Source organism: Adiantum capillus-veneris, chromosome 14 (genome assembly GCF_014529385.1).
Source record: "Adiantum capillus-veneris isolate H3 chromosome 14, ASM1452938v2, whole genome shotgun sequence".
Lineage (NCBI taxonomy): Eukaryota > Viridiplantae > Streptophyta > Polypodiopsida > Polypodiales > Pteridaceae > Adiantum > Adiantum capillus-veneris.
This window is the reverse complement of record NC_140944.1, coordinates 71,358,598-71,374,127: the sequence shown is the minus strand read 5'-3', so window position 1 is coordinate 71,374,127 and position 15,530 is coordinate 71,358,598. Positions and strand designations below refer to the sequence as shown.

General features: G+C 44.5%; 1 protein-coding gene across 4 annotated transcripts in view; it reads left to right on the top strand.

The window, feature by feature from the left end:
• Nucleotides 1-15,530, top strand: part of LOC147442597 (uncharacterized) — a 104,402-nt gene that overhangs the window by 65,210 nt on the left and 23,662 nt on the right. For all 4 annotated transcript variants that reach the window (XM_086528737.1, XM_086528738.1, XM_086528736.1 and 1 more), the window contains one exon: nucleotides 1,038-1,118. In XM_086528737.1, the coding sequence (XP_086384863.1) occupies nucleotides 1,038-1,118 (81 nt within the window). The remainder of the gene's footprint in view (nucleotides 1-1,037; nucleotides 1,119-15,530) is intronic.

Here is a 15,530-nt window from a genome sequence, read left to right as displayed (position 1 = left end):
TTCATGCAGAAAGCCCTTGAGACGATTAGCAATCATTTTATCCATCAATTTATATAAGGTATTACCACTATTACTTCTCTACTTGTGGGGCATCCAATGCCCAGGCTCGTTGCTTGCTCTATATCTACTCAGATTCCAATGACTTGAGATATCATCTAGCATAAACTTCAGTCCTATGTCAGTCTTGAGAGTCTACTTTACACGCTTTGCGGTGGCCATTCTAGTGCTTTTGAGTTTTCTTAGGGTTATGCCTTAGTGGGAGATGGGCCATTCGCAAAGATTTTAGAAATATAGACGCCATCAGGTTTCAGAGTCTTCAAAAGCCATAATGCATGTCCTATGAGTAACAGTTTATTGTTAAACTACTATCATACAGTGTGAGTTGCGGTTCTCAAATCTGTACTCCAAGATTAGGGACTTCACAGATTTTGTCCAAGGTTTGCATATGATATAAATTGACTTCTCTTTCTGAACAAGCAGTGATTGCGGGATGTCAAGTTTTGAAGTTGTAATTTATTGTATAATGCCTCACGTGAGTCCTCTTTCATATCTTAGGCTCTTTTGATGCATACGCAGTATGGGAATTAATGAGTGCAATCTTGTTCTTGCAAGTGTTCGAAGTTAGTAATCAAAACACAGCCAAACATTGGGCAAAACCCCAGCTGGGTCTTTGCTATAGGATAGAGATGCAGAAGAACCGATGGGGCTTTTATTTCATAATACCTTTCAAATGGTGTGTCTAGTGAAAACTAGGTGGATTTCAACAAAAAATTGTTCATTCTATTGCTAGCTTTTTTTCTTCATTTCATGTCATAGTTTTATGAATAAGAACTCCTTCCAGTTACTAGTTTGCCTTTTCCTTGGTAGTTGCTTTCTATTTTTATATTTAAAGTTCTTATATCTGATGAATTGTCAAGGCAAATATATTTTCCCACAGTAAGTAACTCGAGTTTTTTTTATCCATATGAAGATTTACTTAAGAGCTCATGGTAAGATTCATTATGGCATTGCAGTCACTTTTGGCCGTTGAAATGCAGGTATAGGCTGATGGACGAGGAAGATTGTGAGCCATATACAGATATATATTGGATCAAATTTGTGAAGATATCAAATGCCAGGTTTGCTGTTTGGTTGCCCTTGCACTTATTTGTTTGGTTGCATGCTTGCAATTCCAGTCCTTTTGAGAAGACAGGTCTCACACGACAAGTCTATGCGAATGAAAATGCATTCTGTATTGTTGAAAAAGAAAGGACAAACAAACACAAAAAAGTCGTTATCATAAGAACCAGAGAAAGGAAAATGACATCAACGTCTTGTAAAGGCCAAAGTTGGCATATAGGACATTTAGATACATCCTTTTTAGTCCATTCCACTTTGGGTATAACCCTAACAATGTGGGAGAGAGTGGGCTCTCCTGCTTCACCAATTGTGCCAGCAACAGTCTAACATCCCCCCCTTGGCATTGGACTCTACCAAATACCTGCTTGTACAAAGTGTGAATGCCCCATGTCATCTGTCACTATACAAGGTGATTGTCAGCATTAAGAGCTTCTCCTGTGGCACTCTGTCAAAAGCTTTGTGGAAATCCACAAAGCAGCAATATAACTTCTTCTGTATCCTCGATTTATATCTCAAAGTGAAGACATGTTCTATAGAAGAGAGAGATTTTGTGAAGCCTGCCTGCCCTGGTGCTCACAAGCCCTTGTGCTGTGCTTAAGAACTCAGCTCTGCCTCAAGCACTGCCATATAAATTTGTCCAATGATGCTAGTCCTTTAGTTGCTTGGATGGAGCATATCTCTTGCTTTGTGTATCGGCACAACGGTTTGCATTGCCTGCTAAGCTGATAGATCTAGGTTAATGCCTATCGGTCTTGGTGCTGACAAGCCCTTGTGCTTTGCTTCAGAACTCAGCTCTCCCTCAAACACTGCCACAGAAGTTCAAGTATGAACAACGATGATAGTTGTGTAGTTGCTTGCAGCAAGCATATCTCCTGCTTTGTGGATTGGCACAAGGGTTTGCATTGTCTATGAGCTGATAGACCCTTTGCTAATGTCCTGGTAAACAAGTGAGTGGTGGTGGGTTGGCGCTCCGGTGGCTGTGGTTTAGGTGGCTGCTGTTGGGGAGCATGACATAACTCTTTCAATGAGACCGATATCTTACATGTGATAGGCTATGAGGAGGCAACCTCTTCCAAATGTTCATAAAAAGAGAGTCTGGTATAACAAGGTGTAATCTGCTTGAGCGGTGGTGTCCTTCACATATTGAGCACTTGGAAGCATAGCACACCTATAGAGAGGGGTTATATGAGAATCACATTAGCCCCTCTATTACAGCCCACGAACTCACGCTGAGTTCTTCAAACTGGGGGCATGGTACAGATAGTCATACAGAGACTACATCATGGGAGAGCCTTTGACTATATAATTTTTAGGGAGAGCATTTTATCTATGCAGCCAGGACCGTCGCCCTTTATTGCTCATATCTTGAATAGGGCCTTTGCTCAGAAGGCCTCAGAGCACCTCACTGGTAGGATCTGCACACACCTTCTCAATTGTGGATCACATTTTCACACTCTGATGTGTGATAGAGCAGATGAGGCTTCAAGGAAGAGGCCTCTATTGTTGTTTATAGATTTGTATAAATCTCTTGACATGGTCCCTCCGGAGAGGTTATTCCAACGCCTATTTGTTGCTAAACTAGCTTTATCTGAAAGAACTACAATTCCAAATGAATTATTGGATTTATAAGTGAGTGGGTTTTCTGCTTGAGACACCCAAGTACAGATATTTCTAGTGCCTCATTCAGAGGAATGATGAGAGCACAGTGACAGGAATATTTGTAGGCCACCAAGAACGGGTACTTCTGATGCGTCAACTTGGATGGGTGATAGAGAACATCAAGGAGGAGTATTCGACCATCCGGAACGGACATCTTTGATGCGTCATGGGATGGGTGATAGAGAGCATCGCGAAGGAGTTGTTCATTCTGTAAGTTCAGCGAGAAAGGATGAAGTGATGGGATTTCCTGGTGCGTCACATTCAGTTTGTACCAGTTTGTGCAATCAATAGTAGACCACTCTCGCCGACGAGAGTGGGGCCTTCGGAGGAGGGTTTTACAACGTCTCTGGTGTCGTATCCTCTTCTCTCTCTATCTCTGAGCCTCATACACTTGCACGCACAGTGTCCATTCACTTTGTTTATGATCATTGCACTCTCTCATTAAGAACGGAAGGCTCTCCCTTCCATAAGAACAAAAAGGAACCTTGAGCACAGGTCGGAGCACTCATCTTGAGCAAAGTTTCAACATTCATTCCGCTGCACCTAACATTGGTATCAGAGCTTTGGCAGTGTTCTGTATCACTCAAGGAAAGAACCACAAGAACCACATAATTTTTTTTTTGCTTGTTGAGGTCACACGAACCCAAGTTCGCTTGGGGGTGTTGATTCCGAATTGTGTTTTTGAAGAGTGACAAGCATCCTAGGAAAGAAGGGCTTGTCCAGCCTCCCCTTGTGCCTCTTTTCACTCATTGAGAGCGGACCGTGTACTTAGCAGTCGGCCAATCGACGTGAGGTGGGAAAAAGCAACCTTGGTGTGAGCGCAAGGCTGCCTAGGGGTGCGCCCGTGGAAAAGAGCAGAGGTGAAGAGAAGATCCTTCTCTAACACAGATTGCAAGCGAAAGAAGAACCTCAAGAACCTCAAGAACCTCAAGACCCGCAAGAACCTCAAGAACTCAAGAACCCCAAGAACCAAGACCCCCAAGAACCCAAGTTTTTCGTGAACTTAAGAACCCAAGACCCCCAAGAACCCAAGTTTTTCGTGAACTTAAGAACCCAAGACCACAAGAACCCACGACTTCAGTAGATGGTCATCACTCGAAGCGGAATGGATACTTCTCTTGGAGGTGATGAGCATGAGAGAGGCGAAGAAGAATTTTCCCCACCAGGAGGTTTTTCCGACCCTCCCCCTTCCCCATCTACGCCAAGGATTGCACTAACTCCTATGGAGGAGTTGGAGCAGATGTTTATGGACAGGAAGTTAGAACACGAAGCAAGAAGAGTAGAAAGAATGGTAGAAATGGATCGTAGACACGCAGAAAGAGAAGCAGAAAGAAAGGCAGCCATAGAGCGTGAGCATGAGCAAGCGCGACACATGCAAGAGTTGTTGCGACTCTTTTCTCAAGTTCAGGCACATGTCACCAGCGTGTGACTATTATCTATCCATTTTGTTGATTTCTTTCTTATTATTTATTTACTTTCACTTTTTGGAAACACCCCTCGGGAAATCTAACTGCCCTGCATTGCATAGCTAGTGTGGAACTGTTCAGAGGGAGTCCAGGCCTGAGGGCAAGAGAGCACTAAGGTGGGGTCATTGACTAGCCGAACTGGAATCCTTTGTTACAGAGGCTACATTTCAGTTCTGGGTGTGGCTGCAGTGTACAAAGAGGGTCGGATGACCTAGAAAGATACAATGGTAGCATCTCCTAAAATTTAGGGAACTGCTATTTTGGGACCTGAAAATGTCTTCGCGTCATTACGTGCAGTTTGACATGGGGATCATTTTGTTACTCTGTGGCCAAGTCAACAGAGGCTGCAGGTGAGATATTTTTAGACCCGAGGGTCTAAAGCGGGAAAATGGACAAATGAGTGACACTTGGCACTCTGAGGCCAGTTTACTACTTATAGAGAAGGCAAAAACGTGTTTTTCAGCTGTGAGCTCATTTTCAAGTTTCTTGTCACAGGTTAAGAGCTATGGAGTGCTTCCTTTCCCTCCTATGTACAGTGCGGTGCCAGGAGTGATGCCCTGCATGCTACGCACTGCCCTCTCTCCCCCCTATGGCAGGTTGTTATGCCCCTCTAGTGGGCTTTTCAATTGACCAATGTTCAGTTGTGTGGGTTCATGCGCGATTGCCGAGTCAAGAGCCTCTTGCACAGGTACTGGATTAGCTAGCGGCTAATTCCCCGCAGGTACAGGTGAATTCGGAGAGGTTTCACGCTAGAAATCTCGTCCGATTCAAAGGGCAAGTAGCCCTACAGGTGCGGGAGCTCGAGGACTTGCTACGGTTGCGACCGGCACGTGAAACGGAGCCCAAAACAGTAAATTACAGCCTGCTGTGTATTTTTGCAGGTTTAGGGTTTTGGCCCTAAACGGTCCCTAATACCCCCAGGATGTTCGGGGACGCGAGGGGACCGCTGTACAGGTGATCTGGCGCATTTTCGGGGCTGAAAACAGAGAATTCAGCGTGCTGCAGATTCTCGCCAGGTTTTGCAAAGTGCCCGTATGCGTCGGGAAAGTCATTCAATGCGTGGGAATAGTGACTGTGAAGGGTCCTAGTACAGTTATGTTGCCGAAATCGGGCCGGAACAGTTGAAATTCAGCCAAGTTTGTGCGGGGCAGCTTGGAGGGAACCACAGCGTTTATTCCCTCTTTTAAACAATAAAGAAATACCGAAAGGGGCGCCTAAGTTAGGGGCCAATCTGGTGTCGGGTCTTCTCATACAGGTGCATTGTAGCAGCCTGTAGCCCTTTCCCCTTTGTTGTGTCTTGAAAGTACCGGTAAAGTGGGCGACAAATTAAATGGGTGAAAGCAAATAAGGTTTAAGTCTAAAGTCTACCGCCCTTTTTGGATTGAACAGGCCGGTTTCATGGTTCCATCCCCGGGATTAAATCACTTTTTCCCATAGAAGTGAGCCTTGGTCAGTTTGGGCTTGAATACATAGGGGATCATAGACCAGACACAGGAAATTGCAATTTTGGCTGACAGACCAGATGATGTGACTGAAGAGGTTTCCTCTTCACAGGGTCAACAGACACATGAAGTGGGTGAGTCTTCGAGACCACCACAGACGGATGATGATATATTCAGGACCCAATTGGCTACTGCTGTGGCTATGTTCACACAAGTAATGGAGAACTCGAGGTTTTTAGCCTTTCTGCTACCTACTGTTCCGTCTCAGCAAGTTGGGTCACTGGATCATATTCAAAAATCTTGTTAAGGCTCGAGCACAGGTGATTCATACTGCAGAGTCAATGGAAATACCTGTACACTTGACGGAGAACATGCAGTCTCCACAACCTATGCCTAAGGTGCAAGAACAGGTGGCTGACATGCCAGTCTTTCAAGCTGTACCAGTTCAGCCATTCACTTTTTAGCAGCCTATAGCTGGTTCTAATGGGCAGGGAAGCAACCTACAGGCTATGCAACAAGTCTTCCCACCACCTTCAGTACACCCTGGCTATTTTGGAGGTGGATCGGTATTCCAGAGCATGGCTGGTCATGCACCTGGAAATCAGTTTTACACGCCAGGAACAGTGTTCGGGGGTGCTCAAACGATGATGCCTAACCCCATGTATGGTGTCACGGGCATGCTACCAGGATTTCAAAGCACTCAGGGCCAATTTGGGATGCCACAGGCAAATTTTGGTATGGCTGGAATTACAAATCAGCAGCCAAATATGGCATTTCCAGGTCAACTTAATTGTGGTCATGGAACACAAATGAACCCTAACAGTGTTCCCATGTTTCAGTCACTTCCATATGACAACTTAACGCCGTTGGATAGGCCAACTCCGTACAAAGAAGGTGGCAAAGGTGTGACATTCACGACCTTTACAAGGTTTGATGACAGGAAGAAGGCTCTCTCATTCCTCCAGCAGTTTGACAAGGCCTATGCAGGGGGAAACTTTACAGAGGCTTCAAAGGTCCGCAAGGCAACCACTTTCTTGACAGGGAATGCGGGACAATGGTGGACAACTTTATTGCTTCAAGGGCAAGCTCCGTCCACATGGATTTACTTCAAGCAGATTTTTGCATCAGCATGGTTATCTGATGACTTTGAAGCAGATGTCATGACAGAATGGCATCAACTTAATGCTGCTACTTGCAAGAATCTGGATGACTACAATCGGAAGTTTTGGAAAGCTCTACTTCCAGTAACTTCCTATAGGTTTGTGCCATTGACAGAACAGATTGCAAAATACTGTTGTGGCCTACCCAAAGGATTGAGAAAGTACTGCACGAAGACCAAAGTCACTACTTTGACGCAGCTCATCGAGGTAGCAAACACTGGCAATGGTTTGCTTAAGGGAGAAGATTGTGAATTCAATACTGGCGTCAAGGAAGGATCAGCCAAGAAAAATTCAACGAAGAAGTATGTTCCCAAGGAGGCTCCGAAAGTGACTCAGGAGCCAGCCAACGCAGGGAAAGACAAAGCTACGGCTAAATCAGAAAAGGGTCCAGCGAAGAAATGGAAAAGACGTTTTCCTCGCAAGTTGGAAGAGCAAAAGAAGGTCCTGAGGTCAGAGAACAAATGCTTCATCTGTGAGCAGCCTGGCCACATTGCTTACAATTGTCCTACAAAGAAAAGGCCAGCTGATTCTGAAGACAAGGAGGACAAGAAAGGAAAGAAGCCCATGGCTGGTCTAGTGCCAGATATGGTGGGCGACAAGCCAAATTCAGATGCAAGTGAGCTTTGCAGAGCATGGGGAAAGGTCAGGGATCAAACAGTTCTTATCTTCTTTGATCCAGATGCCAAAGCCAACTTCATTTCCCCAGAATTGGCTTCCAAGTTGGGAATCAGACCTGAAGAGATGGGGTATACAGCAAAGGCAGGTTTTGCATGTCCTGGCCGTACAGAGGCTGTGACACCCATCATTGGAAAGTTGCGCCTACATATCCATTCCTATGTAGATGCTGAAGAATTTTACATCATGCCACTGGACGGATGTGATGTGTTGTTAGGTATTCCTTGGTTGTTTCGTGTACAGGGAATCATGGATGCCTACAACAAAAAGATCACTGTACAGAGCAGGGGAAAGACTCACATTCTGGATGTAAAGCTTAAAGGGGAGTCTATTCCCACTGTATCAGCTTCTGCTATTACTTCTGTAATGAAAAAGCATCTTTGTGCGTACTTGGTTTTTGCACGTGAAGTGTCAGATTGTGATGAATCAAATTTATCTGTGCTAGATAAAGAAAGGTCAATGTTTTTACAACAGTATAGTGATTGTTTTTCCGATTCATTACCGTCTCAATTACCGCTAGAGAGACCCGAGGACCATGCGATAGATTTGGTGCCAGGCAGTAGTCCACCAAATAAGCCTCCGTACAGGGTTAGTGCGGCTCAACTGAAATAGATAATGGGCCAAGTACAGGAGCTATTAGAAAAGGGGCTGATTCAGCCTAGTTCATCCCCATTCTGTTCTCCAGTGTTGTTGGTGCAGAAAAAGGATGGCTCATGGCGTATGTGCATCGACTACCGTGCACTGAACAAGAATACCATCAAGAATAGGTTCCCTACACCTAGAATTGATGACATTCTGGACAAATTAGAAGGAGCAGCTATGCTTAGCAAGATAGATCTAAAGAGTGGGTACCATTAGATCCGCATTAGATCAGAGGATGTGCACAAGACTGCTTTTAGAACAACGTTTGGCCTTTACGAATTTTTAGTGATGCGCTTTGGTCTCACAAATGCTCTTGCTACGTTCAATAGGATGATGGACAGAATTTTCCGTTCACACCAACAGTTTGTTGGTACATTCTTTGATGACATGATAGTCTACTCAAAGAATGAAGAGGAGCATAGGCATCACTTGGCCATTGTGTTCAAAGAGCTACGCAGTCATAGGTTGCTCATCAATGCAAAGAAAAGTGAATTTTTTCTTGAAGAGATTCATTTTCTCGAACACATTGTCTCAAAGGATGGTGTTAGAATGGATCCTACTACAGTTGAAGCGATCAAGTCATGGCCAGATTTGAAGACGGTGCACGATGTCCGAAGTTTCTTGGGACTATGCTCCTATTACAGAAGGTTTATCCGAAATTTCGCTGAGATTGCTTCACCTTTATATGCTCTTCAAAAGAAGGCAGTCACCTTTAGATGGACACAGAAAGAGATTTCAGCTTTTAATCTCTTAAAGGAAAAGATGACTTCAGATCCAGTCATTGTGTTGCCAGATCTTAGGAAGTCATTTGTGGTCCAGTGTGACGCCTGTGGTAGTAGCATTGGTGCAATGCTAATGCAAGATGGCAGGGTAGTAGCCTATGAGAGTAGAATCTTGCAAGGGCCAGAGATGACCATGCAGGTCTATGATAAAGAGTTACTAGCTGTGATTCATGCGCTCTTAAGTTGGAAACACTACCTGCTAGGTGCAAACTTTGTTGTCCAAACGGACCATCAGACCTTGCGATACTTCTTGACACAGGCAAAGTTATCTGAGAAGCATATGCGATGGGCAAATATCTTGTCCATGTTCCACTTTCAGATTGTGCATGTGGAAGGCAAGAAGAACGTTGTGGCTGATGCCTTGTCAAGGAAGCCACAAATTTCAGCTGTGTCAATTCCTTATCATCATGAACTTGATGATATGAGGGAACAGTATGCAAATGATGAAGATTTTGCAAGGGTCTTCGGGCAGCTAATGCATGGACAACGTCATGAACACTATCTTCTTAAAGACGGGTTCATGATGATGCATGGTAGATTGTGTGTCACAAAGCCATTGCGACGCAAAGTTATAGAAGAGAGTCATGTCCCACCGTATGCAGGGCATCGTGGCATCGATGCTACAATTAAAGCGGTTGAGACATTCTTCTAGTGGCCTACATTGAGAAGAGATATGGATGCCTTTGTGCGAGAATGCCTAATTTGCCAGAAGGTCAAGTTTGACAGGCAAAAGGCACCAGGATTATTGCAACTACTACCTATTCCAGACAAACCATGGGAAAGTACTGCTATGGATTTTATCTTTGATCTTCCGAGAACACAGACAGGAAACGATGGTATTTGGACCATTATTTGCAGGTTCAGCAAATAGGCTCATTTTATTCATGTCAGGAAGAAGATAAAGCCAGATCAAATGGCACGCTTGTTTATGAGCAATATTTTCAAGTATCATGGCATGCCACAGTCGATTGTTAGCGACCGCGATCCACGCATGACAAGTTTGTTCTGGAGAGGCTTGTTTGAGAATATGGGCACAACGCTCAAATTCTCTTCGTCATTTCATCCTCAAACAGATGGGCAGTCAGAAGAGGCAAATTCTACTGTCCTAGATCTGCTGAAGTGCTATGTGTCAGAGCATAAAGGAAAGTGGGAGCAGTATTTGCCATTGGTGGAGTATGCATACAATAATACAGTGCATTCATCAACTGGCAAGGCACCTTTTGAGATAGTTGAAGGTGGCAAGAAAGCTCCTCCCATACTGCATACAAAGGACAAGATATTTGAAGCAAATAAGTATGTTCAGGACATGGATGAAATGTACAAGAAGGTCAAAGTGGCCTTAGAAAAGACTCAGGCAAAGCAAAAGAAAGCAGCTGATCGTCACCGTCGTGAAGTGGTATTTTCACTTGGTGATTGGATGCTTTTACGCTTTGAAAAGGCAAGGTTAAAGAAGATGAAGGGCAAGGAAAGACTGTTTCCAAAGCTCAGCATGCGTTACTATGGGCCTTTTCAAGTTTGCGATATAATCAGTGATGTTGCATATAGGCTGAAATTGCATGACAGTTGGAAGATTCACAATGCGTTTCATGTGAGTCTTCTCAGACCCTATGTGGGTGATGTGCCACAAGATATGCCAGCTGAAGATCAGCCGGAAGTCGAGGAACTTGACGAGATCTTGGTCCCCGAATAGATTTTGGCACATAAGGAAAGAAAAGTGAAAGGCAAGGTAGCTAGCGTTACTTGGTAAAGTTCAGAAACTATCCACCAATGGATGCTAAGTGGATGGAAGAAGGTGAACTTGCAGAGTCACCAACTGTGTTATCACTTTACCTTGAAGCCTTCGATTTGCAACCTACCTTGACCCCTTGAGTTTCAAAGCTACATGGATTGTCAGTGTGACAATGGCTTTTGAAACAAATGATGTACATGGTATTTAAAGTGAGCTCAAATGAAATACCTGTTACATGAATGTTAGAGCTGTACAGATTGTCAGTTTGGCAATTGCTCTTATGGAATGTCCAAAAGTTTGGTTAGTGCTATAGAAGTGAGTATTTCTTGTCAGTTTGTCAAGGATACAGTAATTGCTTCTATTAAAGGGTACATGTGTAACTGCATTCTTAAACTGTTGGTTTGGGTATGCTCGAAAGTGTTACTAGGCCCAATGTGTACTATAAGACAGTGGCAAAATGTATGGCTACCATTTTGTCATTGGAAAGTTAGTGACTCAAAGCAATGGCAGAGTGCGAAGCTACCACTATGTCATTGGGACAGGGTTCACACGCAGGCAATACATGTGTCGACGAGGTGTTGAATACACCAGGGTTGACAATGAGCATGTATGTGTCGTACATGTGTCGACAGGTGTGGAATACATCAGTGTTGATTGTGAGCATGTACGACATAGATGCAAACGAGGACGTTTGAGATTTCAAGAGGGGGGTATGTCACCAGCGTGTGACTATTATCTATCCATTTTGTTGATTTCTTTCTTATTATTTATTTACTTCCACTTTTTGGAAACACTCCTCGGGAAATCTAACTGCCCTGCATTGCACAGCTACTGTGAAACTGCTCAGAGGGAGTCCAGGCCTGAGGGCAAGAGAGCATTAAGGTTGGACAAGGACTAGCCAAACTGGAATCCTTTGTTACAGAGGCTACATTTCAGTTCTGGGTGTGGCTGCAGTGTACAAAGAGGGTCGAATGACCTAGAAAGATACAATGGTAGCATCTCCTAAAATTTAGGGAACTGCTATTTGGGACCTGAAAATGTCTTCGCGTCATTATGTGCAGTTTGACATGGGGATCATTTTGTTACTCTGTGGCCAAGTCAACAGAGGCTGCAGGTGAGATATTTTTAGACCCGAGGGTCTAAAGCGGGAAAATGGACAAATGAGTGACACTTGGCACTCTGAGGCCAGTTTACTACTTATAGAGAAGGCAAAAACGTGATTTTCAGCTATGAGCTCATTTTCAAGTTTCTTGTCACAGGTTAAGAGCTATGGAGTGCTTCCTTTCCCTCCTATGTACAGTGCGGTGCCACGAGTGCTGCTCTGCACGCTACGCACTGCCCTCTCTCTCCCCTATGGCAGTATGTTATGCCCCTCTAGTGGGCTTTTCAATTGACCAATGTACAGTTGTGTGGGTTCATGCGCGATTGCCGAGGCAAGAGCCTCTTGCACAAGTACTGGACTAGCTAGCGGCTAATCCACCGCAGGTACAGGTGAATTCGGAGAGGTTTCGCGCCAGAAATCTCGTCCGATTCAAAGGGCAAGTAGCCCTACATGTGCGGGAGCTCGAGGACTTGCTACGGATGCGACCGGCATGCGAAACGGAGCCCGAAACAGTAAATTACAGCCTGCTGTGTATTTTTGCAGGTTTAGGGTTTTGCCCCTAAACGGTCCTAATACCCCCAGGAGGTTCGGGGACGCGAGGGGACCGCTGTACAGGTGATCTGGCGCATTTTCGGGGCTGAAAACAGAGAATTCAGCGTGCTGCAGATTCTCGCCAGGTTTTGCAAAGTGCCCGTATGCGTCGGGAAAGTCATTCAATGCGTGGGAATACTGACTGTGAAGGGTCCTAGTACAGTTATGTTGCCGAAATCGGGCCGGAACAGTTGAAATTCAGCCAAGTTTGTGCGGGGGAGCTTGTAGGGAACCACAACGTTTATTCCCTCTTTTAAACAATAAAGAAATACCGAAAGGGGCGCCTAAGTTAGGGGCCAATCTGGTGTCGGTCTTCTCATACAGGTGCATTCTAGCAGCCTGTATCCCTTTCCCCTTTGTTGTGTCTTGAAAGTACAGGTAAAGTGCGCGACAAATTAAATGGGTGAAAGCAAATAAGGTTTAAGTCTAAAGTCTACCGCCCTTTTTGGATTGAACAGGCCGGTTTCACACAGATGTAAGAGATTCGGGAAAAGGAGACTCTCTCAGTCTCTTCTTCTCCCAAGCATGCATGACACACAGGATTTGCACGATGATAAGCATGATGATTTGAATGATAATGATGAGCATGATGATTTGGATGACAATGACAAGCATGATGATTTGCATGATCAAGATGTGATTTCTCAAAAGCATGATCATTTGCGTAAAGATGATGTGATTGTTCACAAGGGTGATGTGTTAGTTGATGCTTTTTCTAGCGAAGCTAACCTCGTTGCAGATTCGATCAACCACGAAGAACCGATCTTGTCTTTCGAGTCGAGGTCCACAGCAAACCCCCAGGCAGATTCGATCAAACACGACGAGCCGATCTTGGCTCTCGAGCCTAGGTCCAAAGAACCCTCACAGGAAGTATTATGTGTTCGCATGATTAGTCAGCACGCATTGTTCGAGTGTTTCATTCGTGATCGTTTCCTGTATTTGAGTCAGCGTCTTTATGTGATCCCTTTTCCTAGGTATGACATAGTGTACGTTGAGCACGTTTCACTCATGAATGAGCACGAATGTATGCGGATTGTTCATGAAAAGCTGAAAAGTATGCATTCAAGGAAGTCACATTTCATGTCTCTTCCTTGGCATGACACAGTTTCAGAAAGAGCACAAGAAAGATTGAGCATCAAGCATAGGCATTTCCATTGTGTTTTGCCACACTTGATTGATTTAGATCAGAGAGACAAGATTTAATCTCATTGTTTGCGTGTGTGTGGTGAACGGTTTGGCACTCCGTCTATTTGTTCATCTACATTGCATGCATAGTCTTTTAGGAAGACAAGATTTTTTCCACTCACTTTACATGGAATAGGTATGTTCATGTTTTTGTGTTGGAAGTGGTTTCAAGAATTTTCAGCCATGGAGATTCTTGAAGAAGAAAGAAGCATGACTCTAGACGAAGTTGAAGCATCAAAGGAGCCACAGAAGACTTTGTGTCGCTTTTGACGCGCCCAAAGAAGCAAGCGTTGCAGACCTTTATGAAGTTCAAGTATCGCACGACCCACGTATCAGAGTGGGCCGACGAAGAGTCCTTTCCAAGATTCCAGACCCTGTTGGCGATCTCCCTCGACGCCATACGGTTTGGTACGAGTACCTCACTTTGAAAAGGAGGGGATGTCACGTGACACATCCAACCCTATGTGTCCGTGGACAAGCTACAATATGATCAGGGTTCAGTTCAGTCAAGTCAGTCTAGAATAGGAAGTGATCTGGCACTTTTGTGAGTCTGTTCGCAGACCATGCATGTCCAGACACTTAGATTAGATGGATATCCTCTGGTTGCACACAGCATGACCATCAGATTCCGATCAGATCCCATCAGTAGCATTTTTACAGTGCATAGATCTATTTTCCCTATTTTTGACATTTTTCACTTATTATTTTTAAGTGACTTTTGTTGGAAAGTAGGTAGGGCAATTTTGCTAAGTTTGTATATAAGGATACCAGAGCTAGCACTTTTTGGCAGAAGAGGCAGCAGGAGCACAAGCTCAACAGGCAACTTCTCAACAAGAACCCCCTTGGTGGCGTTTTCTCCTCCAAGCAAGATCCCCCATCTCCTAGCGTTTTTCATGCAAGCAACCTTCGCCACAGATCAGAAGCATTTGCGTTTTCAGCACTCAGCAGATCATCGCCATCAAGCTCAGCAAATCTGACGCCAGAAGCCCTAGCGTTTCCAGATTTACAGCCTCAGCCCATAGCAGATTTCAGCCCTAAAGACCTAAAGACCAGCAGATTCCAGCCCGCAAGGACCTATCCACATCAGCGTTTTTGGTATTAGACCATTTCAGCCATTAGTGTTTTTGGGACATCAGCAAGGCGACATCAGATTTCAGCCAGTAGCGTTTTTGGATAGCAAATAGAAAGCCTCAGTTTTCAGCCCTTAGATCGGTCTCGCCATCCCCATCGTCGTCATCGATCTAGACTAGACTTGCATTAGTCACATGCATTCAGTGTGTACCAGTTTGTGCAATCAATAGTAGACCACTCTCGCCGACGAGAGTGGGGCCTTCGGAGGAGGGTTTTACAACGTCTCTGGTGTCGTATTCTCTTCTCTCTCTATCTCTCAGTCTCATACACTTGCACGCACAATGTCCATTCACTTTGTTTATGATCGTTGCACTCTCTCATTAAGAACGGAAGGCTCTCCCTTCCATAAGAACAAAAAGGAACCTTGAGCACAGTTCGGAGCACTCATCTTGAGCAAAGTTTCAACATTCATTCCGCTGCACTTAACACAAAGCCTTCGAAGCGTCTCTATAACCATAAAACGTGTCAAGTTTAATTGACTGTCCACCTTCCTTAAACTCTCGGACTTTCTTGCTTTTGTCTTCCAAAAAGTCATACCGGTTGGATTTGTAAAAATTCTTCTTCTTTGCATAAAAGCTGCTGTCATCAGAGTCCGAACTGTCTGTAGACGAGTCCTCTGTAGAACTGTCAGTCACGGGGCGAGATTTAGGCTTCTTTGGCTTTTTCTTGCCCTTTCCAAAGCGTTGCTTTTTGCTTCGCTTTTTACCTTTTCTGTCTTCTTTGCTCGAGTCAGAGAAGCTAGAAGAACTCTCAGAAGAAGAAGAAGAAGAAGAATTGGGCACTCCTTCAAATTGAACATGCTTCTTCTATTTCTTTGCCTTTTCAAATGTAGACTGACGACCCAAAT